The 27,285-nt window shown below is 48.0% G+C and overlaps 1 protein-coding gene across 2 annotated transcripts in view; it reads left to right on the top strand.

Annotated features, from left to right (window-relative positions):
• Positions 1–27,285, top strand: part of LOC142584685 (medium-chain acyl-CoA ligase ACSF2, mitochondrial-like) — a 390,428-nt gene that overhangs the window by 288,201 nt on the left and 74,942 nt on the right. For both annotated transcript variants that reach the window (XM_075694872.1, XM_075694874.1), the window contains one exon: positions 21,181–21,296. In XM_075694872.1, the coding sequence (XP_075550987.1) occupies positions 21,181–21,296 (116 nt within the window). The remainder of the gene's footprint in view (positions 1–21,180; positions 21,297–27,285) is intronic.

The raw sequence follows: 27,285 nt of genomic DNA on the forward strand, positions 1-27,285 counted from the left end.
GATCACCCTTTAGGCCAGACGCTCGCGGTCAAGCAGTGGATTCTTGCTGGCGATGCTACGCGTATTCATGGCGAGCGTATCGAGTTTCTGCGTCGGAACGCCGAGTAATATTCAAAATAAAGTCAACAAAATGCTCGATAAAAACCTCATTGAGCCTTCTTCGAGTCCCTGGGCATCACCTGTGGTGTTGGTTAAGAAGGACGGCACATGGCGTTTCTGTGTAGACTACCGTGATCTGAACAACATTACTAAGAAGGACGTCTACCCGCTCCCACGTATAGACGACGCCCTCGACTGCCTGCACGGTTGCAGCTATTTCTCGTCTATTGATCTTCGTTCGGGATGCTGGCAGATTGCTGTTGACGATATGGACCGAGAAAAAACCGCGTTCATCACACCTGATGGCTTATACCAATTTAAAATAATGCCGTTTGGATTATGCAACGCCCCTGCCACCTTCGAGCGTATGTTGGACTCCTTGCTCCATGGTTTCAATTGGTCCACATGCCTCTGCTACCTCGACGACGTCATCGTCTTCTCGCCAACGTTCGACATTCACGTTCAACGCCTCACAACTATACTTCATGTATTTCGAAAGCCGAAGCTGCAACTTAACTCGTCCAAATGTCGTCTTAGCCACAGGCAAATTACTCTTCTGGGCCATCTCGTTGACGCTTCCGCAGTACAGCCTGATCCCGACAAAACTCGCGCTGTCAGAGAGTTTCTGGTTCCGAAGACAGCCGCAGACGTTCGAAGTTTTGTAGGGCTATGCTCTTACTTTTGTCGTTTTATTCAAGATTTTGCGGCGATTGCTAGAACCCTCACTAATCTTTCGAAGAAAGGCGTACAATTCTCGTGGGGTACTGCAGAAGCCGCCACCTTCTCTCGTCTCTTAATCTTTGCTCCTCACCACCCATTCTCGCCCACTTCGACCCTAATGCCCCTACAGAATTGCGTACAGATGCCAGCGGTCATGGCGTAAGTGCCGTCTTTGCCCAGCGTCAGCGTGGCCAGGATTGCGTTATTGCTTATGCGAGCCGCCTCCTCACACCATCGGAGCGCAACTATTCCATTACGGAACGAGAATGCCTTGCTGTAGTCTGGGCGGTTGCAAAGTTCCGTCCTTACCTTTACGGTCGCCCTTTTTCCGCAGTCACTGACCATCATGCTCTCTGCTGGCTCTCTTCGCTAAAAGATTCTACAGGCCGGCTTGGTCGATGGGCATTGAGGCTACAAGAATTTTCATATTCCGTGGTGTACAAGTATGGCCTCCTGCACCAAGACGCTGACAGCTTCTCGCGTTACCCTGTTGACGACTCTGACTCATCTGATATTGCCATTGCTTCTTGCGTATTCTCTGTATCAGAGCTGCTTCATTTCGCCGACGAGCAACGCCGTGACGCCTACATCAAAACACTCATCGACCGTTTTCAGCACTCTCCGATCGATACTACTCTACGCCTCTTGCTCCTCCGCGACGGTACTCTGTACCGTCGTAACCTTCATCCGGACGGCTCTGAGTTCCTACTTGTAATACCTAAACACCTCCGCTCCACCGTTATAGAAGAGCTCCACGACGCAGCAACGGCAGGAGACCTCGGCGTATCTCTAACCTATGACCGTGTACGTCGCCGTTTTTTCTTGCCAGGTCTTGCCCGTTCCGTACGACGTTACGTCGCCGCTTGTGAAGTTGGCCAACGACGCAAGAAGCCTTCCCAGCTCCCCGCTGGTTACCTGCAGCCGCTGAAACTTCTTGCCGAGCGCTTTCATCGTGTTGGCTTAGACCTTCTCCGCCCATTTCCGGAATCTACATCAGGGAACAAGTGAGTTGCGGTCGCGGTGGACTACGCGACCCACTACGCCGTAACCTGTGCTCTTCCGACCAGTTGCGCAACTGATGTTGCGGACTTCCTTCTACATGATATTATTTTGATGCATGGTGCTCCGCGTCAATTGCTAACAGACCGTGGCCGTACGTGTTTGGCCAAACTCAGCGACATCATGCGTGCCTGCTCAATACGGCATAAATTTACCACCTCCTACCATCCCCAAACGAACAGCCTCACTGAGCGCTTGAACCGCACCCTTACAGACATGCTATCCAAATACGTTTCCGACGACCACCGTGACTGGGACCTGGCTCTACCTTACATTACCTTTGCATACAACTTATCCCGTCTCGAAACTGCTGGCTTTTCCCCGCTATACCTCTTGTATGGCCGCGAACCAACGCCACCACTGGACACTGAGCTTCCGTCCGCCACAGCTTCAACGTGCGATTATGCCCGTGCTGCAATCGTCCATGCTGACCACGCTCGCCAACTTGCGCGCGCTCGTCTACAAGTGTCTCAAGACAAGCAGAAGCAACGCTACGACCTCCGTCATCGTGATGTCCATTTTGCGCCAGGCAGCCTCGTGTTCCTTTGGTCACCTTCGCGTAAAGTTGGCCTATGTGAAAAACTCCTTTCTTGTTACACAGGATCATATCGCGTGCTCCGCAAAGTGACCGATGTCACCTATGAAATCGTTCTAGCTACGCCCACTGCGTCCTCCGCTGTGACAACCAGTGACATTGTCCACGCCGCCCAACTCAAGACCTACAACTCTCCACGCGCCTTGGATATTTAACAGCACCGTGACGGTGCTTTTGCCGCCGGGGGTAAGTATTACGATATCATCGAGCGATGCTCAAGAAACAAGCCGCCGCGAGAACGACGATGAAGTTGGTCGGTGCGCTTGGCGAGAGCGAATCTCGGCCTGACTGCCTGGCTCCAGTGTAAATAGCCTGTAAATAGCCTCTTCTGTTTGTGTCTTTCCACAAGCAACAATATCTTTTCTGCAACAGAAAATAACAAAAGCTCGGGGTATCCAGCACATGTGAGGTGGGAGGCCTGCGCTTGGAGGTTGCGCGTTAAAGAATGGAAGCTAGACCTGTCTTTCGCAATTGTGAAGCAAAATTTACAATGCCTCCTTTGCCAGCTTAAAATTCGGCCGACAGATAAGGCTAAAGTGGCTTGTTCCCTCAGGACTCGTACATCCAGGAAAAGTGATCTCTAGAGACACTAAGTCGCAAATCTAAAAACCTTAACGAGTCATCTCCCCGTAGTTCATGCGTCAGGACAAGTGGCGATAAGCACTCGTTGAATAGGCAAAGTACATCTGAAACAGCAGGCTCAAAACCTTGACCTCCACACGCTAAAAGTAACAAGAAGTCATCCATTAAGTGGAGAACATATACAAACAGGGTGTTATCAATGCAGCTAGCAATAAGTAGGTCATGGTAAGTGAGAAAAATGTCGCTTAAAATTGGTGCTATGCATGAACCAATGCACACACTGTCATTTTGAAAGTAAATGTGTTCGTACCATGAGGCAAACGTTGATCTTAAATATAATCCAAGCAGCTCAAAGGAGCCGCTTGCCGAAACAGCAGAAGTATTCTGGAACGCAAATGAACCGTAGTTGTCAGCACAGTCCTCTACGCACTGTAGAAGTGTATAATGCGGTAAAGAGTAGCACAGGTACAGGTAACGGGGAGTCGTAAGTAAATCTTTGATTCACAAATGCCCTAAGCCAGTCCTGCTTCCACTCTTTAACGCGCCGTTTCCAAGCACAGGCCTCCCGCCTCACATATGCTGGGTACCCCGAGTTTTTGTTAGTCTCTGTCGCAGAAAAGATATTAAAGAAAATCAAGTTAGGAGACAAAACACCAGCTCCCAGCGCTGCCAGAAACAATAAGCCAGTCGCGGTGCTCCCTTACTTGCGCTACATTTCGCACAGCTTGAAGAAGATAGGCAGTAAAGTAGATGGTAAAGTTGCTTTTGTGCCCCGGAAAAGTTATCAGCGCCCTGTAGATGTGTGAATGCTCATGACGCACGACGAAATATTTGCAATACTAACCATAGGAAGCGGTTTGGAGCATGCGCCCTGGGTGTGGTACATGTTTCCCTTGCCTTGCGGAAAGAAATACGTCGGCCAAACAGACAATCGCTGTTCATTGCAGTGATTCCGCTAGTCCAATGCGTCCGGGGCGTAAGGATTTCAAGATCGGGCTTCTGTGCAAGAAACCCTGTGTGCAGATCCTGCTGTTCGTTCATTTTATTAATGTTTATTGAAATATTTATAACGCAGCACATTCCTAAAAATGTTCACGTGAAAAAGTAACGGCGTTATTTAAAGCCAGAAGGACGAAGTATAGACAAATCATTGTACTGCCCGTCATTCCCGTGCTGGCTGAACTGTCCTGCTTGCAGTTCTCATAGACATTAGCGCCACACTTTTCTCTAGCAATTGTATGAAACTCCATGTTTGTACCCTACGGAGATTACCTCTAAGGTGGGGCCCCGGCGGTGGACTGCCAGACTAAAGGTGAAGACGCGACCTCGCCTCCTCAATCCCTCCCTCTAGCGGGGTTCATTTATCGCATGACCTCTAACAATTGATGTGCATCAACACATCATTCTTTTCGGGATATCTAAGCAAGCTGCTCCTCGCACCAACCACATACGGCGTCCGGTCGCGATAGAATATTACCGCACTTAGACTTCATTCACAAACTTCTGATGACGTTAATCGTTAAAATAAGTGTTCATATTGTTGCACGAAGAAAGCAGGCCCACGAGTGTAAAATAACGTATATTTACAACTGGCGTATATGGCGTTCAGGCAACTGCCAGACTTCGTCTTCGTCTAGTCCAATTCAGCTTCTTCGTTTCCTTCACCGTAACATCACCCTCCCGGTGGAGTAGCTCCGTCTCGGTGCAAGTTATTGAGCCTCGCTTAATGTGTGGACATAGGCCTTAAGCCTAGCGACGTGAACAACATCGCTGGTGACGTCGGGATGCACTGAAGGCTGACCGACTGGGGCGATCTCGTATGTCACGTCGGACAGTTGACGTAAGATGTGGTACGGACCAGAATAACGGGAAAGTAGGTTTTTTTTTTACAAGCCGACGCGGCGTGAAGGCGTCCAGAGAAGGACAAGGGCACCAGGTGAAAAATGGTCGTCTCGGTGCCGAAAGTCGTAGCGTCGCTTTTGAGAAGCTTGCGAGACTGTGAGCCGATGACGGGCGACATCTCGGGCCTGGACGGCTAAGTCAATAGCATCGCGAGCGTAACCAGTGCTGGGGGATTATACTGCGGTAGGTAGCAACGGGTCAAAGGGCATGGTGGGGTCGCGGCCATACGAAAAGTAAAATGGTGAAAATCCGGCAGTGTCGTGACGGCACGAGTTCTATGCGAAAGTGATGTATGGTAAAGCGACGTCCCAGTCACGGTGATCGCCGGAAACGTGTATGGCCAGCATTTCAGTTAGCGTGCGGTTGAGTCGCTCGGTGAGGCCGTTCGTTTGAGGTTGGTACGCGGTAGTAATCTGGTGTCCTGTAGAGCAGGAGCGGAGCAGATCATCGACGACCTTCGATAAAAAGTAGCGGCCGCGATCCGTCAGGAACTGGCGAGGGGCGCTGTCGTGCAGGATGACGTCGTGTAGTAAGAAGTCGGCGACATGTGTAGCGCAGCTGGTTGGTAGCGCTCGTGCGATGGCATATCTCGTGTCACAATCGGTTGCTACAGCAATCCATTTGTTTCCTTTGGTAGAAATTGGAAAGGGGCCAAGGAGGTCTAGGCTCACATGGAAGAAAGGCTCTGTGGGAATATCAATTGGTTGAAGCAAACCAGCGGGAGGCGTAGCAGGCGTCTTCCGGCGCTTACGCAGGTCGCAAGAAGCGACATAACGGCGCACAGAGCGATAAATGCAGGGCCAGAAGAAGCGGCGCCGCAGGCGGTCGTATGTACGAGTAATGCCCAGATGTCCAGCAGTAGGAGCGTCGTGAAGTTGCTGGAGCACGGCTAGTCGAAGGTGCTTGGGAACGACTAGGAGGAGCTCCGGGCCGTCAAGACGGACGCTACGACGGTATAAAGTTCCATCGCGCAAGGTGAACATCCGGAGGGACGGGTCATTTCGCGAGGAGCTTAGGCGTTCCATAAGTGTTCGAATAACAGAATCTTTGCGCTGCTCGTCGCCAATATGGAGGAAGCGGAGATGGATAGAACACTGATGTCCGAGTCTGCATCTGTATCGTCCGGTTGATCAACGGGATTGCGGGACAGGCACTCAGCGTCTTTATGCAGGCGCCCTAACTTATACATAATAGAACATGTATATTCCTCTAGACGCAATGCCCAACGTGCAAGTCGTCCAGTTGGGTCCTTCAAAGAGGCTAGCCAGCAGAGGGCGGGATGATCAGTGACGAAGCAGAAGCTCCGACCGAAAAGGTGCGGCCGAAATTTCGCGACCGCCCATACGAGCGCGAGACATTCTCTCTCAGCAACGGAGTAAATTCGCTCGGGCGTGGAGAGAAGGCGGCTAGCGTAAGTGATGACACGGTCTTGGCCCTGTTGACGCTGAGCGAGAACAGCGCCGATGCCATGGCCACTCGCGTCAGTTCGTACTTCAGTTGGCGCAGAAGGGTCAAAGTGTGACAGAATTGGGGAAGTTGTAAGCCGCTCAACCAGGGTAGAAAAGGCTTTCTCCTGCAGTGGTCCCCAAGAGAAAGAGACGTCTTTCTTAAGAAGGTCAGTGAGAGGGCGAGCGATGACGGCAAAATTTTTCACAAATCGCCGGAAATAAGAGCATAAGCCCAAAAAACTACGGACGTCGTTTTTTGAACAAGGTACAGGAAAATTTCGCACGGCGTTAACTTTCTGTGGATCAGGTTGGATTCCGGCGGCGTTTACGAGATGGCCGAGCATGTTAATTTCACGGCGACCGAAATGGCACTTGGAGGAGTTTAGCTGAAGGCCAGCCCTGCGAAACACGCAGAGTGTGGTTGTGAGGCGCCGCAGGTGGCTCACAAACTTCGGCGAAAACACAATCACATCGTCGAGGTAACAGAGGCATGCAGACCACTTCAAGCCGCGCAAGAGAGAGTCCATCATGCGCTCGAATGTAGCTTTCGCATTGCATAATCCAAAGGGCATGACTTTAAATTGGTACAGACCTTCCGGTGTGACGAAGGCGGTTATCTCGCGGTCGATCTCATCGACGCTAATCTGCCAATAGCCGGAGTGGAGGTCAATTGATGAAAAGTATTGAGATCCGTTAAGGCAAACAAAGCATCATCAATGTGCGGCAGGGGATAAACATCCTTCTTTGTTATCCTGTTGTGGTGACGGTAGTCAACGCAGAAGCGCCACGAGTTGTCTTTTTTCTTTACTAAGACAACCGGTGTTGCCCACGGGCTACTGGAAGGTTCAATGATGTCCTTGTCCATCATCCTGTCTACTTCTTTCTGTATGATGGACCTTTCTGTTGCGGAGACACGATATGGCCGCCTATGAATGGGGCTGGCGTCACCGGTATTGATGCGATGCGTGACAACAGATGTCTGGCCAAGTGGACGGTCGTCCAAATCAAAGATGTCCCGAAGAGATGACAGGAGGTGACGAAGAGCTGCTGTTTGCTCGGAAGGAAGGTCAGGGGCGATCATCTTAGAAACATCCTCCGCAGGCGTCGAGTGCGGAGGAGTGGGTGACAAAGGTCTTGTTGGTACTGAGGAAGGATTCAGAGGTCAAAAAAGAAATCTCAAATTCTTCCAAAGGAGTGATATGCGCTATGGCGATACCGTGTGGCAGCACATGCGACGAAAATCCAAAATTGAGGATGGGCACGCGAGCGCAGTTTTCGCGGATCCGGATTAAGGTGCTCGGTAGGGCAATATTGCGCGACGAAACCAAGTCAGTAAGCGGCGACACGACGTACTCGCCATCAGGTACGGGAGGACAGGGCGTCAGGAGGACATTTGTAGCCGCCTGTGGAGACAGCCTTGCAAACTCAGCAGAACATAAGCGGTGTGAAGCACAAGTTGTTGCGTCGGCAGGAAGCGGCAGATCCAACTGTACAACACCTGCGGAGCCGTCAATTTGGGCAGAGTGTTTCGAAAGGAAGTCGAGGCCGAGAATTAGGTCGTGTGGACAGTGTTGAAGGACGATAAATAGCACAACGGTATAATGACCCCCAATGGTCACACGTGCTGTGCAGATTCTAAGGACAGGTGAAGTACTCCCATGAGCGACTCGCACAGTGCACGGTACGGCGGGTGTCAGAACCTTTTTAAGCCTTCAGCGGAGAGCAGCCCTCAGAACTGAAAGCTGCGCTCCTGTATCAACGAGGGATCTAACAGGAACGCCATCAACTTCAATGTCCAGTAGGTTCCCACATGTAGGCAGGGTCAACACAGGATTTGTGGGCCGGGTCGGAGTTGCAGCTTCACCTCCGGGAGCTGCACCGCCTAGTTTCCCGAAGCGAAGCGACCGGTTGCAGAAGGGGACGAAGAGCGGTGAACGAGAGGCGAACGGAACCTACGACCTTGCGGAGACGGGGAGCGGCTGGATCTTGGTGGAGCACTGTTGGCGCTGATGTTCCTAGTCGGCGTACAGGGCGAGAAAGTATGATTTTCTGGTACTTGGCGGTAGTGACTCGGAGAAGACCACAGAGGAGGCGACGACCAATGGTGGCGGCAATGACGGGCGATGTGTCCAATACCGGAACAATTAAAACAGATAGGTTTATCATGCGTTGTGCGCCAGACAGCTGGGTTGCGACGAAGGGGCGGAAAGCTTTGCGTCTGGGAGCGAGCGGCCGGGGAAATCTGGTAGGTGTTTGTACGGCGGACCGAGCAGAGAGATGGAATGCCCAAAGTTGCTATTTCCTCCCGAACGACCGCTTGTATAAGGCAGATAGCGAGCACGCTTTCCCGACAGTCAGAACGAACTGGAGCCGGAGCCATGGCCTCAAGCTCACGGCGAACGATGCGCGTGATTTCTTCCGGTCATGTGGGCTGAACGAAGCGCGGCGGGTCTTCGCAAGAAAATGTCGGGGCGGTAGTGGGCAATCGGTCGATAGTTTGAGCGACGTGGTAGCCCTTCGCTTGTTCGAAGCGCCGGCACTCCTTTATAATTGCATCCACAGTGGCACAATCCTTAAACACCAGGAGATTGAATGCATCGTCCTCAATACCTTTCAATATGTGACCAATCTTGTCTGCCTCGGTCATGTGGTTATCAGCCTTGCGACAGAGGGCCAGCACATCCTGTATGTAGACGACATAGGATTCTGTGGACGTTTGAGCGCGACACGCAAGTTCTTTTTTTGCTGCCAGCTGACGACCGACAGGTCTGCCAAACAGGTCTCGCACTTTTCCTTTGCAGACATCCCAGCTCGTTAGGTCAGCTTCGTGTGTGTCGTACCATTGCCTCGCAGTTCCTCTTAGATAAAGTATCACGTTTGCTGGCATCATTGTTGGATCCCACCTGTTGTTGTCGCACACTCGTTCGTACATCGTAAGCCACTCCTCGACGTCGGCGTTGTCCGTGCCACAAAATGTCCCTGGGTCCTGCGGATGAGTGAGGATGACCGTTGGCACGGGCTGCTGAGGCGTTGCCGCTTGTGTCGGTTGATTTGCCATTGTGGCGGTAGGTAGATGACGTCCGCTGCGAAGTTCCGTGATTGTACCCTGCACCTTCCACAAAAATGTTGCAGGAAGAAAGTAGGCCCACGAGTGTAAAATAACGTATATTTACAACTGGCGTATATGGCGTTCAGGCAACTGCCAGACTTCGTCTTTGTCTAGTCCAATTCAACTTCTTCGTTCCCTTCACCGTAACAACATGATTGTTGTCGCAACGATTTTAGACATCCATACGCAAGAGATGTACTAGTGTCCCTCAGAGTAGCTTGTCTGCACCACTGCTTTATTTCAGAGACACTGATCTTTATTTGTAATCGAACACACTCATTGGGGAACGTATTCAGAAAGACGTCTCATAGCATATGGAAGAAAGTGGACATGCTGTTCAAAATGAACTGGAGATAAATATGAAAAATAGCAACAAAGAAGCACTGAGCAATTAGTTGTAACAATTTGAACACAGAAAATGTGCGTTAGTAATATACACCGTAAAAATACAAACACTGAGAATAATGCAAAGGAACGCAAGAACTAAAAGGAAAAACAACAACAATATAGTACAACACTATAGTAATGAAGTATACAGTAATCAAATACACAACGTAATGAAGTATAACTACAGTATAGTACAAAACGCTTAAGAGTGAAAAATGTATTAAAGAAGCTCTTTCTTATGTGCTCCTAAATATAACGGTTGCTAGTACTCGATGGTATACTGTTCCAAAACTGAAGAGCCGCAAAAGTAGCTGTATGTTTGCCATAGTGTGTAGATGGGGTAGTAAAAAGTTGTTGTTAGAGGCAAGCCTACTTGGGTTAAAGAAATGTGATTTTTGGAGAGCACCAGCTCCTATGGTACCATTTAGTGACATGAAAAGAAGAATTGCCAACTGATCTTTGAAAAAAAAATGCACGATGATAATAGAGCATGCTGTTAAGGTAGCGAAGATGCCCAGCTGAACGGTGGGCTAAATGTTAAGATACGAATGGCTTGGTTTCGAAGGCGTTGCACTATAAGCATGTGAGATGGCTATAGGTATTTGCCCATGACGTGATACAGTACGTGATATGACAGGGGATGAAGGCTTAGAACATCTGAAATGAAGTAGCTGAATGGAAGAATGGTGGTGCTTTAATTAATATTCTTGTACCATGAACCATCGTCTGTTTTATATATGAAATGTGATGGTAATACTTCAGGTAAGCATCAAGAACCACTCCCAGAAGTTTGCACGGAGGAGTACTCAGGAGGCGGTGGTAATTGATACTAATGTAAGGAGTAAAAGGAATAGGGTTCTTACTCGAGCGGAAGAAAACGAATTGTGTTTTATTAGCGCTAACTATTAAACCAGTAGCTTTGCACTAGTCGCGAGTTTTTCGGAGGTCCGTGGTCTGCCTGCTAATTAATGTATCGCTGCACTTGCGCTTGCGAGTATAGCTGTATCATATACATACAGGAAAGTTTCACTGTATGGTAAGTTTACAGTCAGGTCATTATTATAAATCATCAATAAAAGGCGGCTGAATATGGCACCTTGAGGGACGCCTTTTTCAGGGGATTTAAAAGTGAAAACATCGTTAGAAACAGAAACGGCTTGCTGTCTGTTAGATAAATAGCTTCTAATTGGTTAATGCGCACTACCTACCGCGCCAATTGAGACTGTGCATAACGAGTATATAGTTAACTACAGTATCAAAGGCCTGGTCGAAGTCAATAAACAGCGAGAGCGCCGACAGAACAGCCTGAGCCTAGGGCATATTTCATATTGTCAATAAAGAAAGCAGTGCGAAATTTGTTGAAGAAGCTGCGTGAAAACCAAATTGCTGAGTGGATAAGATACCAAAGTTAGTTAAATAATTAGTTCGGTGCTTCTCGATATATTTCTGTATGATATTGTTATAGGATGACAAAGTGGCAATAGGTGGATAGTTAGAAATCGAAGCTCTATCTCACATTTTAAACACTGCGATAATCTTCGCCCTTTAAGCTGTGAAAGAAAGATATCAGTTTTAAACAGAAGCATATTCTAAAGGCAAATCGCAATAAAATTTACCTTGGGCTAAATTGACTCTAAATGATGAGCGTGAACTCTTAAAGTAACCGTGTCAAAGCTGCAGGCCTGGTAATCGCCTTATTTTGTTATTAGCAGCTATTAACTACCGCCTATGCAGACGATACGTGCACACGGCGGCAAAGCGGTAGCATATGGAAGGGTTCATCTCTCAGCTGCGTCATGTGGCGGCTAGGCAGCCAGCCGCATTGCTACGCTTATCATTTGCGAGTTGACACGCATCTCTCTCTCTGTGTACTCCCTGTTCCGCTCGTGATTTGAGCTGTTGCAAATATGCCGATACGTTGCGTGGCCATCACGTGCTCGAATACGTACTCGAGCATAAACAGTGGCGGTGCAGTTGAAAACGCTGAGTAGTGGCAGGCCGAATACGTACGTCCTGTCTCAGCTTTCTGAGTGAAACCAAGGACTGCGATGCAGCAGGCAAGTGCGACGCGGACCAGCCAACTCGCACAAAGCATCTACACTGCAGTTCACGGAGCTGCACAAGCTACATTTCAACAGCACCGTGGCGTACCCATCCACACATGATTGACAAATGCTTTCTTGGGTTGAATATAGCTAGTACATGCCGCGATGGAATGCGAAAAAAAAATGACGGTATCGTTCGAAGGCAAGTTGTATTCAAAGGCAATATATTTTCGAGCGATAATTTGCGGTAGCGCATCTACAAGATATTCCGCGCGTCTGTACATCGGACACATAAAAATATACAAACGACATTCTTTCTGACACAGCGCCAGAAACAAGGAAGAAGCGGATGTTGCATTTGTCACGAAGGAGAACGCGACACAGCGGGGCCATGGCGTAGGTGCAGTGGCAAGTTGTGCAGGAATGCAATGCCGCCAGAGCAGAATATGGGAACCACTCCGGCCTACCTGGCCGCAAGTTTACATACACTTAGCTCCGAGCCTCTCTAGCCCGGCCGTGCCTAGTCTCAGTTACTTGTCATCCTTTACTACAGTTGGCGGTAGTTGTCTCATCGGTCTATGGAACCGAAATGGAAACGGTGTTTCTGCTTGCATGTAGGCTCCCTATATTAGTCGACAAAAAGGGCGCTTCCAGCGTGCCAGGCAGCGGGTGGTGAAGTTGGATGCGCCATGCCGTCCACGCTAAGATCGCTGACATTTTAGCCTGCGCTTTAACGTGACCCATAACAGCGCAGCGATCGATTGTTGCCGTAGCCCTAGCGGACAAGTGTGCGTCGGGCGAACGCTTCCCTGCAGAAGGCGCATACGCCACACGCTCACTTCACTCAACCCGACCAGCATGCTGCTTGTCACCCAAGCTAGCGTGCGACGCACCCTGTTCCAACTGCTCCGGCGTGCGATAGGACGCGCTCTGTTCCCGCGCTTGCAACACTGGACTGCACAGCGCCGAATTTTCGCCGATGGACCGTAACTACACCAGGCGTGGATAGCTTCCGAATTAGGCCGGAGTATACCACGCCTTTAGCTGGGCCACCCGAATGCGATCTTCGAGTAGAGGTAGAATTATACAGGCCGTACTGTTTAACGTAGACAACCTGATAGAGAAAACGAACTGGACTCGGGGAATACTTCGAATTAGGAGAAAATCGTGGGCGCGCAACGGCATTGTCACAGCGCACGAAGCAGCTAATAAAGTATGCTAACCCATTAGCTAGCACACCTGTGCTCTTCGAGCAGAGGCACAATAATTAAGGCCGTGCTGTGTAACGTAGACAACCAGGTAGAGAAAACGAACTAGAATCGGAGAATAATTCGAATTAAAAGAAAATCGTGTGCGCGCAACGGCGTTGTCATGGGGCATGAATCAGCTAAAAAAGTATGCTAACCCTGTAGCGAGCAGACCTGCGCTCTTCGACTAGAAGCACAATCATAAAGACCGTGCTGTTTAACGTGGACAAACAGATAGAGAAAAGGAACTGGACTCGGAGAATACTTCTAATTAAGAGAAAATCGTGAGCGCCCAACAACGTTGTCACGGCGCACGAAGCAGCTAATAAAGTATACCAACCCTTTAGCTAGCAGATCTGCGTTCTTCGAGTAGAGGCAGAATCATAAAGGCCGTGCTGTTTAACGTAGACAACCACATAGAGAACACGAACTGGATTCGGAGAATACTTTTAATTAAGGAAAGATGGTGGATGCGTGACGGCGTTGTCACTGGGCACGAATCAGCTAAGAAAATATACTAACCCTGTAGAGAGCAGACCTACGCTCTTCGAATAAAGGCAGAATCATAGAGGCCGTGCTATTTAACTTAGGCAACCGGATTGTGAAAACCAACTGGACTCGGAGAATACTTCGAATTAAGAGAAAATGGTGGGCGCGCAACGACGTTGTCACGGCGCACGAAGCAGCCAATAAAGTATTCTAACCCTTCAGTTAGCAGACCTGCGCTCTTCAACTCGAGGCAGAATCATAGAGGCCGTGCTGTTTAACGTAGATAACCACATAGAGAAAACGAATTGGACTCGGAGAATACTTCGAATTAAAAGAAAATGGAGGGCGCGCAATGACATTGTCACGACGCACGAAGCAGCCTGTAAAGTATGCTAACGCTTTAGCTAGCACACCTGCGCTCTTCGAGTAGAAGCACAATCATTAAGGCCGTGCTGTCTAACGTAGACAACCAGATTGAGAAAACGAACTGCACTTGGAGAATACTTCGAATTAAGAGAAAATCGTGAGCGCGCAACGGCGTTGTCACAGCGCATGAAGCAGCTAATAAAGTGTACTAACCATTTAGCTAGCAGATCTGCGCTCTGCGAGTAGACGCAGAATCATAAAGGCCGTGCTCTTTAACGTAGACAACCACATAGAGAACACGAACTGGACTCGGAGAACAGTTCTAATTAAGAGAAAATCTTGAGCGTGCAACGGCGTTGTCATGGGGCACGAATAGGCAAATAAAGTATACTAACCCTGTAGCGAGCAGACCTGCGCTCTTCGACTTGAAGCACAATCATAAAGACCGTGCTGTTTAACGTAGACAACCTGATAGAGAAAACAAACTGGACTCGGAGAATACTTCTAAGTAAGAGAGAACGAGGGCGTGCAATGGAGTGGTCACGGCGCACGAATCAGCTAATAAAGTATACTAACCCTGTAGAGAACAGACCAGCGCTCTTAGAGTAGAGGCACAATCATAAAGGCCGTGCTATTTAACGTAGACAACCACATAGAGAAGACGAACTGGACTCGGCGAATACTTCTAATTAAGAGAAAATGGTGGGCGCGTAACGGCGCTGTGACGCGGCACGAATCAGCTAATAAACTATACTAACCCTCTAGCGAGCAGACCTGCGCTCTTCGAATAGAGGCAGAGTCATAAAGGCCGTGCTATTTAACTTAGACTACCGGATTGTGAAAACCAACTGGACTCCGAGAATACTTCTAAATAAGAGAAAACGAGGGCGCGCAACGGAGTTGTCACGGCGCACGAAGCAGCTAATGAAGTATACTAACCCTGTAGCGAGCAGACCTGCGCTCTTAGAGTAGAGGCAGAATCATAAAGGCCGTGCTATTTAACTAAGACAACCGGATTGTGAAAACCAACTGGCCTCGGAGAATACATCGAATTAAGAGAAAATGGTGGGCGCGCATCGACGTTGCCACGGCGCACGAAGCGGTTAATAAAATATACTGACCCTTTTAGCTAGCAGACCTGCGCTCTTCGAGTAGAGGCAGAATCATAATAGCCGTGCTGTTTAACGTAGACAACCAGATACAGAAAACAAACTGGACTCGGAGAATATTTTGAATTAAGAGAAAATCGTGTGCGCGCAACGGCGTTGTCACGGCGCATGAAGCAGTTAATAAAGTATGCTAACCCTTTAACTAGCAGACTTACGGGACCTGTTCACTGATAAACCGGAACGGAATACAAGTAAGCCACCGTTCGAGGAGGTTTGGGGAAGTAAAAAGCATGGGCGCTGGTTCTCCACTCATTCACAGTACGTCACTACCGCTTAGATAATGGCCGCGTGTTTTTTGCAGTTTTGATATGAAAAACATTGATTTTTGTGAGCTATTTGTGACCCTTTGTACCTATATTTAAAGTGTAATATTTTGCACAGAGGCTACTGTATGTCCAAAGTGTCTCAAAATGGGCTTTTTGCGCGGTGAAAATTTTCTTGCAGTTGGCCTTTATTTGAGCGACTGGAATCGATATGAGGTGGGAGATGTATCTCTGGTGAATAGGTTTAACGTTATCAATACCAATACTTCTCATGTTTAAGGGATGAAGAATCTATATTGCTTCATCTGGGCCTGTGGGAAAAAGACCAAATGACTGAAGAGTTGTTTAGATGTTGGCTCCTACCTATATGACAAGAAAGGGGTTCTAGCTCATAAAAAATCTTTAAAGAGTTTGCAATACTATCTCGGTTCTTATACATGTTGTCAGACGACTGTAATTGTTAGCGGGAGCAACGATTCATCTGTTCCAAATTAATTAATTGTTTTTCACTGTTCATTGTCTATTACCAGAAATAGGTATACAATTTTACAATAGTCTTCACCCTTCCTTTAGGAGTTTATAAAGCACTTCATCTTTTTTTGTAGCGAGAGTGAAGGGCAGCAGTGAGAGGACGCTTTTGACGTGTTTGTTACAAATGTCTTTCTTTCGCATGCTCATCATCATGCTAAAAGCCACGGCGTATGTGGAGCTGAAGAGTATTTGCGACCTATAAAAATGGTACGATAATCGTATAAGCACTTTTTCGCGACAGTTGAAAAACAGTTCAAACCAACTTTGAGGTCACTGGGAAGCTTTACGAAAGACCTGTCTATGGCTTCAACGCACTTGACAAAATTTGTTTTATGTAACATATCTTTCGGAAGATAACGCGGTCAGGTTATTCGGCATGGCATCTCAACTCTCGATTCGGGCAGTCAACTATTGTGGCAGTAGCTTTAAACATTGAGGCGTAATTCTCTACTGGAGAGCATAGAATGGCCTTCAATTCCTCGTGGTTTGAGCTCGAATATTGTTCCGTTTCCGCAACAAAATTTATTTTATGCTTGTGATACGCCTTTCACTACATAAGACACACCTTTCTGACGCGTGATAGTGAAACAACTTTGTTTTCCAAACGTTCTGATATGTCAAAATTTTCCAGAAGAGACCGTAAAATGTTTACGTCCGCTATAATCGTGGTTCAAAGTGACCTCGCCCGGTCAATTACACAGGGAAAACTGAGAAGTACATTTCAGGTACCGTAATGTTTCTAACGTCAGAGATAAGATGACGAAAATAGTAGGCATATTATCCACTATCAGTTGCGCCTTACCTCAGCACAGCAGAATGATTATATATAACCAGCTTTTTGTTGCAATTGCAATTACATGAACGGTTAAGGCACATATTGGGCCGCCGTCTTCACCGTGATGTCCCGTATTTTACATATAAAGTGCAGGTGCCATAAAAATCCACAGTTCCACCCGAAACGCGAAGCGTCGGTTACGCTAGCAAATTAGTAAACAGCTATTTGAAGTAAGGATGGTAGCTTTACAGGCCGTAGAAACTTGTAAACGTAGGCTTGCTGACTAAGTTACCATGCATGGCGTAAACACGAGTAAACACGAACACATCTCACTCAATGACCGCGGAAACTCGCTATCTAATCGCTGTAGTGAGGAATCGCGGCAGTAGCAGCGGGCCAACTGACGTTCGTGCTGCCTCTCGCATCAACGTGAATTAAGCCACCCAAACACAGCCCACGGCGGACTCTGTTCTTGTCGCAGATGGCTTTCAAGATGCAGCCGCCCTCAGTAGAACGCGCCCCTCTCCCAACCCGGCCCCAGAAGCCTTACGCGCGATGGAAGACGAGGCGCTTCCTCGAGGCTTTCGTCCCTTGTGTCTACGAGGTTGAGCCACGATCACCGGCTCACCCTTGCACGCGTTTTTCACTCGCGCATACAGTCTACGGCGCACGGTGACCATTTTATTGCCTTGGGCTTTATACGGAACCTCACGGCGACGCCGATGGAGCAGATGCACTATCAGTGCCTATTTGATACATGCATATTATGCGCGTTTCTTATGGACGATGCACGCGGGCTCCCCTACGAAGACGATGAATTCTCTCTGGCTCTCGAGCAGTCGGCTGAACTGGCCAGCGCTGCAGTTATCCTTTGTAAATATACTCTGTAAATAGTCTTCAGTTTTTAATCCTTCATTCGCGAACACTTTGGTTGAAGGTGCCGTTCCCCGTCCTCACCACGGAGCTCCGCAGCGGCCGCACTGTCCTGCTTTCCACCATGGCTGTCGGTAACGACACCTCCTCTGCTTCTACACCTGCGGCCCCGACAACAACGTACGTTACGGTTACCAATCTCCGCGATCCTGGTATTTCTTCCGGCCAAGATAATGTCGACGTTGACGACTGGCTCATCCAGTATGGGCGTGTTAGCCGAAAGAACCGCTGGGACCCTACCATTATGCTGGCGAATGTCCTCTTCAACTTGGGAGGATCTCCTCGTGTCTGGTTCCGCGCACACGAGCACGAGCTCTCTAGCTTGGGTGCTTTCAAGGAGAAGCTCAGTGACATCTTTGGAAATCCCACCGGTCGGCAGCTGACTTCTAGAAAAGAGCTTGCTACCCGAGTTCAGTCTTCTACTGAATCGCATGCCTCGTACATACAAGACGTGCTCGCTCTTTGCCTGAAAGTCGACGAGGAACTGGCCGAGGTCGACACAGTTGACTACGTTCCCAAAGGGATCATGGACAACGCGTTCAACTTGTTGGTCTTCAACAATGTGTCCACCATCGGCGTCATTGTCAAGGAATGCCACCGCTTTGAGCTCGCCAAAAGCCGCCGCGTCATTCCACAGTTCTCCCGGCTCCCTAACACGGCTGCGACGTCATCTTGCGTCGATTTTTCCGCTTCCCCACCCTTAAATGAGCACGTCACTTCGCATTCGCGAAATGCGAAGGTTGTGGGTTCAGTTCCCACCTGCGGCAAGTTGTTTTTTCATCCACTTTAATTTCCAATAATTTATGGTTTCTTTATGTCATTTACATGGCACAAGTAATTTCCCTTATATTGTCCTTGGTGTCAGTGCTTGTCGGCTTCTTATGATATGACGAATAAAAATAGGGCCCCTCGGTTGACCCCCTTTCTTCTCGTTCAATGCATATTGCGTGTTTCTTGTGGGCGATGCGCGCGGGTGCCGCGACAAAGACGACGAACGCTATCTTGCCCTCGAGCTGTCGGCTGAACTTGCCAGCGCTGCAGGTATCCTTTGTAAGTATACTCTGTAAATAGTCTGCAGTGCTTAATCCTTCGCTCGCGTAATCATATAATTCCTATGGCAATAAACAGCACAGCGCGCCTCTTCTTGGCAACCCTTGCCGTGGCATCGCATAGCTGTTCACGCAGCTGAGTGCATACGTGGCTGGACAGTACGGCTGGCGACTTTACACGTGCCCTTTGCGCCCAGTGTTGGAGGTTGCGTAATCTAAATTTTGGAGACTCGGTATAGCAGGCGGCAGCAACAAGCATCCGCTTCGCCCAGCCTGGTTAACAACACCAGCGTTGTGAAGGTGAGTCCTCGCCGTCAGCGAGTGAGGTCTGCTCATGTTTGCCTGTGCGTGCGTGGCATCATCCTTGTTTAGCCAGCAAGCGTATGTTTACAGCAATTAATACGGCAACTAAATTTACAAACCCAACTTTGTATGATTGCTTCTAGTTCGTGTGAGTAGGAACATTAGTTCATCTCTGAGTATTTACTATTGCTGTCATTCTTTCGACTTTCGTCCGAAATTCCGACCTTTTGCATGGACTTTTAATATTGCTTTTTAGTCCGCAAAAATACTTCGCTCGCGAACACATAGACATTGTATCTACTGGAAAACGTAGCAGTTTGAACATTGCAAATATTTAAAGGTGTGATCATGCCGAGCAAACTGAGCGTTGAACTAGTCCCGCAATAACATGAAGACATTTTTGCAAAAGCTTTATGAAACGAGAAATATGCAAAATGTATCTGTATTCTGCAATTTTCTGGATTAGGACATATAGTAAGTGTTCACAGTGCACGTACCTGTCCCGTTTTGATAATTACATAGACGCGAAGTAGTTGGAGTCGCCAACGAATGTTGTCACCTTCCATCTCTTTTAAGCCGTGCGCACTTTCAGAAACTGTACCAAAATCTTCTTTCCCAAAGGCAAGGTTATTTTATGACAATTCGACTGCGTCTGCGGTCGAATTCTTTTTTTTTTTGCTTTTGTTATCCCTTCTCTTGTCGTAGCACTGTCTGTACGTTTGAGTGACTAGGAAGAAAATGTCTCCCGTCGGGGGAACCGAGCCTCGCTATGCCCTTCCCTAGGTTTTTCGGCAGTTCTTCTTGATCTCTACGTTGAATAAGTGAACTTATTGTAACGTGCTCTCAAATCCTCATTTCATTCACGCACTGTCGGCGCACTCGTTGGAATGTTGGTTGAAAGTGTTGCATCTACAACCGTCTAATTGTTTTGGCTACGCTTCAAAGGTAATGAAACCACTCGTTATTTGTTTCTCTCAGTGCATTGTATATCATTAGAATTCACACATATGCAGGTTTAACTGTCTATTTTCCATGTCTTGCGGCTTTCTGAAAGCTTGCACAGACCACACATAAGTATTACTGTGTTTATCAACTCCCGCCCATCTTTTAAACGTTTATCTTGTCCTCTACTTCTCCCTTTCCTTCGTAGTTGACCTTTCATTTTTCGAGCTGTTTTCACCACTCAAATAAAACAGCCGCTTTCATGTTTTATATTCGTGTTGTAGCCATACTGCATATTTCTGCCTTGTCATCAGCGGCTGTTTTAGGACTGCTTTATTGCTGTAGTTGAGTTACTTTGTCATTTTACATATATAAAGAACTTCTTATTGTTGCTAAAAAAAGACAATTATAACCCGCCGTGGCTGCTCAGTGGCTATGGTATGGGGCTACTGAGCACGAGGTCGCGGGATCGAATTCCGGCCACGGTGGCCGCATTTTGGCGGAGGCGAAATGAGAAAACACCTATGTACTTGGATTTAGGTGCACCTTAAAGAACGGTGGTCAAAATTCCTGGATTCCTCCACTACGGCGTGCCTCATAATCAGAAAGTGCTTTTGGTACGTAAAACGCCGTAATTTAATTTTTTAAAGGACGAATATAGGGGTACATATTCATCTTTTATGATTTATTCAGTCACCCCCCCCCCCCGAAAAAAAAAAGCTTGGCTGAATTTATTATAGAAATAAATTTAAAGAAAAGGTGAAGTAACTCTTGCATGGTGATACAAATTGACGGTATTAGTATGGAATAATAGTATTAAATACAGCTGTGGTAACGTGGAGAGTCGAATGCCTTTGCTATGGTGGCAATTTCAGATTTCTAAAATCATCTTTTCTACAGTGGTCTCGTCTATTGAGGTCAAGCAATTCAAGAATATTAAACGAAAAAAAATGATTCGACGCGTATACATCAGTGTTTATATAATTATCCCGGCACTCGTGACACGATCTGTCATCTAATGGCGATGACTAGAGTCTACTATGTCGCTGCATGCGTATGGCGTTAATACCTCATTGAACAATAGCTTAAGGTGGTAACCTACCCATGACTGCCACTCTGCCTTACTGTACAAAATAAAGAACGTTACGGCGACTGGAATCTGCGCAGGGACCAGGCGAAGTTGACGGAGACAGGCTTGCTGAACATCCGCGGCCGTATCAAGGACCTCGTCATCAAAGGCGGCGTCAACATTAGCCCAGAGGAAATCGAGATTGCGCTAACTGGTATGTGGCCTCCAGGCGCCGTGTCCTTCTGAGTATATCTGACTCTCTCGGGTGACGCCAAAGGGAACACCGTTCCGCGTAGAGGAGCCTTCTCAGCGCTGCAGGGGCAGCGTGCCAAAGCGATAAATGCCGTAAGTGATGTTTATGCGAAAACATTATATCACCCATTAGGCGAAAATCCGGCGTTGTCATCAGCGGCACGACCGAAAAATGGTACCAAACAGTGGCCGACGGCGGGACAGTAAGGAAACGTCAAAAATGCTTGCATTGGTGTGATATTTGTCAGGCTGGTTTCTGTACAGAAGGTCAGTTAATGAAATTAAAAGCAAAGTTTGGCACATTTTGCTCTAGGACTGGTTATCCAACCTGGGCCTCGGGGTAAGGCTACGGTGGCTCAACTGTTATGGCTGACTAAGGTTCTGCCTAGTGCTTCGGTCATTGCAAACCTCACATCACTGCCTCCAACGGGGCACATGCATTTCGGATTTCATCGGTGTTGTGTTTACTGCGATGAACTCTCGATGACAAATCATGAGTGCATAAAATGAAGTGTGCCTAGCGCGTGCGTGAGTGCGCACGTCACGTGGCCGCTTCCCACACGTCACCTGCCCTTCGGTGCTCTGTCCACTAGGGTGTACTGCAAAACGTCTACCGCAATGACAACTGTAGAACGTGGTCGCCCACGCAAGCACACCGCGGAAGACGAAGCAAGGAAACACAAAAAAAAAATTGCATCGAGGTTTACAACGTACACGACCACATACGGAAAAATACCTAATCCAAAACAATTACCCAAAGTGAATACAGTGCTTTCGCATTCCCTAATCCGTCATGGTTGCTTAGTGGCTATGGTGTTGGGCTGCTAAGCACGAAGTCGGGCGGTCAAATCACGGCTACGGCGGCCGCATTTCGATGTGGGCGAAATGCGAAAACAGTCGTGCGCGCAGGTTTAGGCGCAGGTTAAAGAACCTCAGGTGGTCTATATTTCCAGAGTCCTACACTACGACGTGCCTCATACTGTGGTTTGGCTAATATGGTATTGTCACGTGGTGGTGACGCTGAAGAACACAGTGGTAATACTGTGAAAGACAAAACTATCTTTTATTGGGCGAACCTGTGCCCACAAAAACAGGCTACAAAACGATAGCGGCGAACACGGTCGGCGATCGTCGAAAATCTGATCAGCGGGTCAAGCGCGTCCGCTTTTATACAGCTGTCGTCGAATGTTCCAGACTAATCGTTCGGACCCGCGTGCCTTCCACAAAGTTCTACACTATTCTCGTCAGGTGATGAAATCAGATGACATAAGGTTCGGCGACAACAGACAGCGGATAGAAGCATCGATAACTTTCCACAAACTTCGGATATACATGCAGGCGCGTCTCAAGCTGGGCGATTACATATTGTTAGGCGGCGAAACGTGGTTGCCCGATAAAGATAAGTACACGTGTCAATACCCCCCTCTTAAAAAGCTTCGTCCCGATGCTACGAATATAAGAGAGCGAAACACAAAAGGACACTTAATAAACATAAGTAACAAAACAATGAAAATAAACAAAGTGCAAAGGTCAGTTACGCGAAGCCCCAAAGTTCATTAACGCTGGTAGTACGGCTTGAGTCGCACAACGTGGACTATTTCAGGTCGTGAGCGGCGCCGCTGTGATAGCGAAAGGCCGTCTGGCACGACCTCATAGTCCAGCGCGCCAATACGTCGGATGATCTTGTACGGTCCGAAATAGCGACGCAAAAACTTGTCGCTCAGTCCTCGTCGGCGTATAGGGGTCCATACCCAAACACGGTCGCCGGGCTGGTACTCGACGAAGCGTCGTCGGAGGTTGTAGTGTGGGCTTTCGGTCCTCTGCTGGTTCTTGGTTCGCAGGCGGACGAGCTGTCGGGCTTCCTTGGCGCGCTGGAGATAGGTAGCGACGTCAAGATTCTCCTCGTCAGAGACGTGCGGCAGTATGGCGTCGAGCGTCGTCGTCGGGTTCCTGCCGTACACTAGCTTGAATGGCGTGATCTGTCTTGTTTCTTGCACCGCCGTGTTGTAAGCGAATGTTACGTACGGCGGGACCGCATCCCAGGTCTTGTGTTCGACGTCGACGTACATTGCTAGCATGTCGGCGAGGGTTTTATTCAGGTGCTCCGTGAGACCATTCGTCTGCGGATGGTAGGCAGTTGTCCTCCTGTGACTTGTCTGGCTGTATTGCAGAATGGCTTGCATGAGCTCTGCTGTAAAAGCTGTTCCTCTGTCGGTGATGAGGACTTCTGGAGCACCATGTCGCAGCAGGATGTTCTCGACGAAAAATTTCGCCACTTCGGCTGCGCTACCTTTCGGCAGTGCTTTAGTTTCAGCGAAGCGGGTGAGGTAGTCCTTCGCTACGACGATCCACTTATTTCCGGTTGTTGACGTCGGAAAGGGTCCCAGCAAGTCCATCACGATCTGCTGGAATGGTCGGCAAGGACGCTCGATTGGCTGTAGTAGTCCGACTGGCCTTGTCATCGGTGTCTTGCGTCGCTGACAGTCTCGGCATGTTCTGACATAACGGGCGACGTCGGCGGTCATGCGCGGCCAATAATACTTTTCTTGTATCCTCGATAGTGTCCGGGAAAATCCGAGGTGTCCAGCGGTCGGATTATCATGTAGGGCGTGCAGTACTTCTGGACGCAGCGCCGACGGAACAACAAGAAGGTAGTTGGCGCGGACTGGTGAGAAGTTCTTCTTTACGAGTAGATTGTATTACAAGTTGATTGAGCATTACCCAGCACCTCCACCACATGTCACGTGGTGGTGACGTTGAAGAACACAGTGGTAATACTGTGAAAGAAAAAACTAACTTTTATTGGGCGAACCTGTGCCCACAAAAACAGGCTACACAACGATAGCGGCGAACACGGTCGGCGATCGTCGAAAATCTGATCAGCGGGTCAAGCACGTCCGCTTTTATACAGCAGTCGTCGAATGTTCCAGACTAATCATTCGGACCCGCGTGCCTTCCACAAAGTTCTACACTATTCGCGTCAGGTGATGAAATCAGATAACATAAGGTTCGGCGACAACAGACAGCGGATAGAAGCATCGATAACTTTTCAGAAACTTCGGATACATGCAGGCGCGTCTCACGCTGTGCGATTACATTTGTTAGGCGGCGAAACGTGGTTGCCCCATAAAGATAAGTACACGTGTCAGTATATACAGATATGATACTACGTAAAACACCAGAATTTCCTTTTTTCCCTTACTCCTACAGGTAAGCATTCTTGAGTGTATCTGCGCAACATTTTTTGCTCATTTGCTTTTAGGAGTGTTCGGTTGGGAGAGCAATCTTTATAAATGATTTTTCATGGTTGTCAGTTCCTGAGGCTCTTTGCTTGGATATAAGTAGTTAGCGAGTAATTCTATTTTTTCTCGCAAGTACGCTTACTTTGAACTTCGCCTTGTTAGTACATGATGATGGTTGTTACTAGGAGCAATCCGTGCGCGTAAGCGCTGTTCTGAGTGCGAGCGCTCTTACCCGTGGTAAGAAACATGGTTCGAGTCAGTATGCCAAGCGAATGGCGAACTTTATGTCTGTAAGACATGTGTGCTACGGCCGCAGCGAGACGGTCTAGAGCAGGAATAGGATAAGAGAAGAAACTACAGAGCGAACAGGAGTACACGAAGGAGGTAGAAGAAAAGCGAGCCAACGTAGAAATGAATCTGAGGGGCGCCATTTTACACAGCAAGTGTGAATGCTTTGACGCGAGCATGACGAACGGGGCTCGCAACGAGGCGAGAGCAGGTAAAGAAACCGAAACCACCACGTCCTAAAAGCAGTAGCCTGGTAGCCCCAGTGGTGGTCACGAAGGGGCTACCGGTGATGTGCCGGCCGCGAAGAGACAACAATAGAAGGGCGAGGATGAGACAAGGGGGTGGGGGAGCCATCGTGTCACCAGGTGAAGCTGTCGGTGAGGATGAAGAGGAAATGCGTCTAGTTGGATTTGTTGGCAAGTCAAGCATACGAAAAGTAAAAACAGCGATAATAGGTAGCGTAGGTGAAGGCGAGCGAGAGGAGTCTAACGCGCTTCCGGGCCAACCGATTAAGGAGACGATAGCGAAAGCCAATGAGGCCACGTAGGACACAGTGGAACTGAGGCACGTAGCGGGGATAATGGGCGGAGTGATCGACGTGCTTCAACTACGAGACAAAGGGATCACGAAACAAGTAGCCAAAGGGGTAACCGACCTGCACAGTTTTTCGAAGGAAGTACAAATCACAGTGCGCACGGTACCAGAGTTTGAAAGGCAGGGGGCTGAACAATTGAAAGGGCAGTGACTGAAGTAAACAAGTAAATTTGGAGGCTACCTAAGGAAAAGAAATTTACGGTCATTAACATCAACCAAGAAGTGCACCGAGCAGGCCGGGAAGGCACTTTTTGCGTGACGGGATTCCTTTTAACGAAAGTGTAGCAACACCAGTTCGACGTTAATTTGCTGCGTGGGCTGTAAATTTCTTTTGGCAGGCCTCAGGCAATCAGGAAAGAATATTAAGCACTGAATGCGGCAACGCAACAGTAAAGGGCTCAATTAGACCACGAAAAGTTAGGAAAAGACGCACAAAAGATAAATATAGGGAGCTAATATTTGTCAGTAAACATGCAGAGTGTTAATTTTTCCAGCTTGTGACCTCTTAAGGTCGGAAGCAGGCAACATAGCTGGAAATCGAAACGCAGCTGAATGAAGAAACTATTAGCGTCTACGCTTTGACCGAAAACCATCTATGTGTTTTGGAGCAGCCGCCTGTTGACTATTTTGTATGAAGAGGGTGAAACAGAATGACAAGCTGAACGAAAGGCGGAGGAATACGAATGCCAATCAGGCGAGGTCGAAGGTTGGCAAAGGGTGAAAGGGCCATGTAAGAAGCATTTATGGATGGCACATGTCAAGGCAGAGACGTGGCTGGGAGTAGCTTACGTATGGACAGGTTGTGATATCAAAGAAAATAATCAGGCATTGAATCTGTACATCAGGAGAAATAAAACAGTCCCACGAAACTAATAAAGCATTAAGAACATACTTTTTGAGCCTTATTTGATCTATGTGACAGTCGTTCGCGGTTTGTGTTTGTTGTACAGTGTTGTTCATTACAGATCTTTATTCATTCTCCTGTAAAATGCATATTGTATTATTTTCTCCTCATTGTATAGTGTACTCTGGTCTTTCGCCGTGACTTTGGGCTTTCTATTTTACACAAGTGTTGTGTCATTGCCATCGTGCATTTTTGTATCTGAACCCCACACTAGCCTCTGGCTATGGGTTCAGTCAGTGTCTGATAATTTGTATGGCAAGAATAGAAATAAAACAACAACAAAAAAAAAGAGCTCATGAGTTCATGAAATCGTGCAAGGTAATGTTAATGGGAGAAAGGAACGCGCGCATGGATGATCTAGACGCTTATACTGCCTACAGCGGTTCTGTAGTGCTGGATCTATGAGATGAACATAACCTTATACTAGTTAACAGGGAGAAAAGGGTTGTGGAAAGGTAACGTGGCAGAGCTGAAATACGCAGTCATGTATCGATAAAGCCTTAGCTTCAGAAACGGTCTGGCAATGACTAGAACAAATCATGATAGATGAAAACGAATGAGATAGCCTTGGTAGCGATCATAAGCGTTTAACCCTAAAATTCGGGAGAGATGCTAAAACAAAACACGAACCGATACAAACAGGATTTTTAAAAAATGAACGTAAACTCAATAACAGAAATTGCGAAAAACATACAAAAGGAAATGGAGTTATTTTCTGAAACAGTCGCAGAATATTGGGAACTGGTAGACGCTCTGCAGAAGAAACAAGACAGACAAGTAAAAAAATACTGTTGGATTGGAAAGAGGAAACCACGTAAGTGGTGCAACAAGGAAATAAAGCAAGAGGTAGAACAGCGTAAGAAGGCGTCCAGGGACCGTCGAGACGCGAGAAGTTGGGATAACACGAACAGGTGCTCCTTTAA

The sequence above is a fragment of the Dermacentor variabilis genome, chromosome 6, assembly GCF_050947875.1.
Source record: "Dermacentor variabilis isolate Ectoservices chromosome 6, ASM5094787v1, whole genome shotgun sequence".
Taxonomy (NCBI): Eukaryota; Metazoa; Arthropoda; class Arachnida; order Ixodida; family Ixodidae; genus Dermacentor; species Dermacentor variabilis.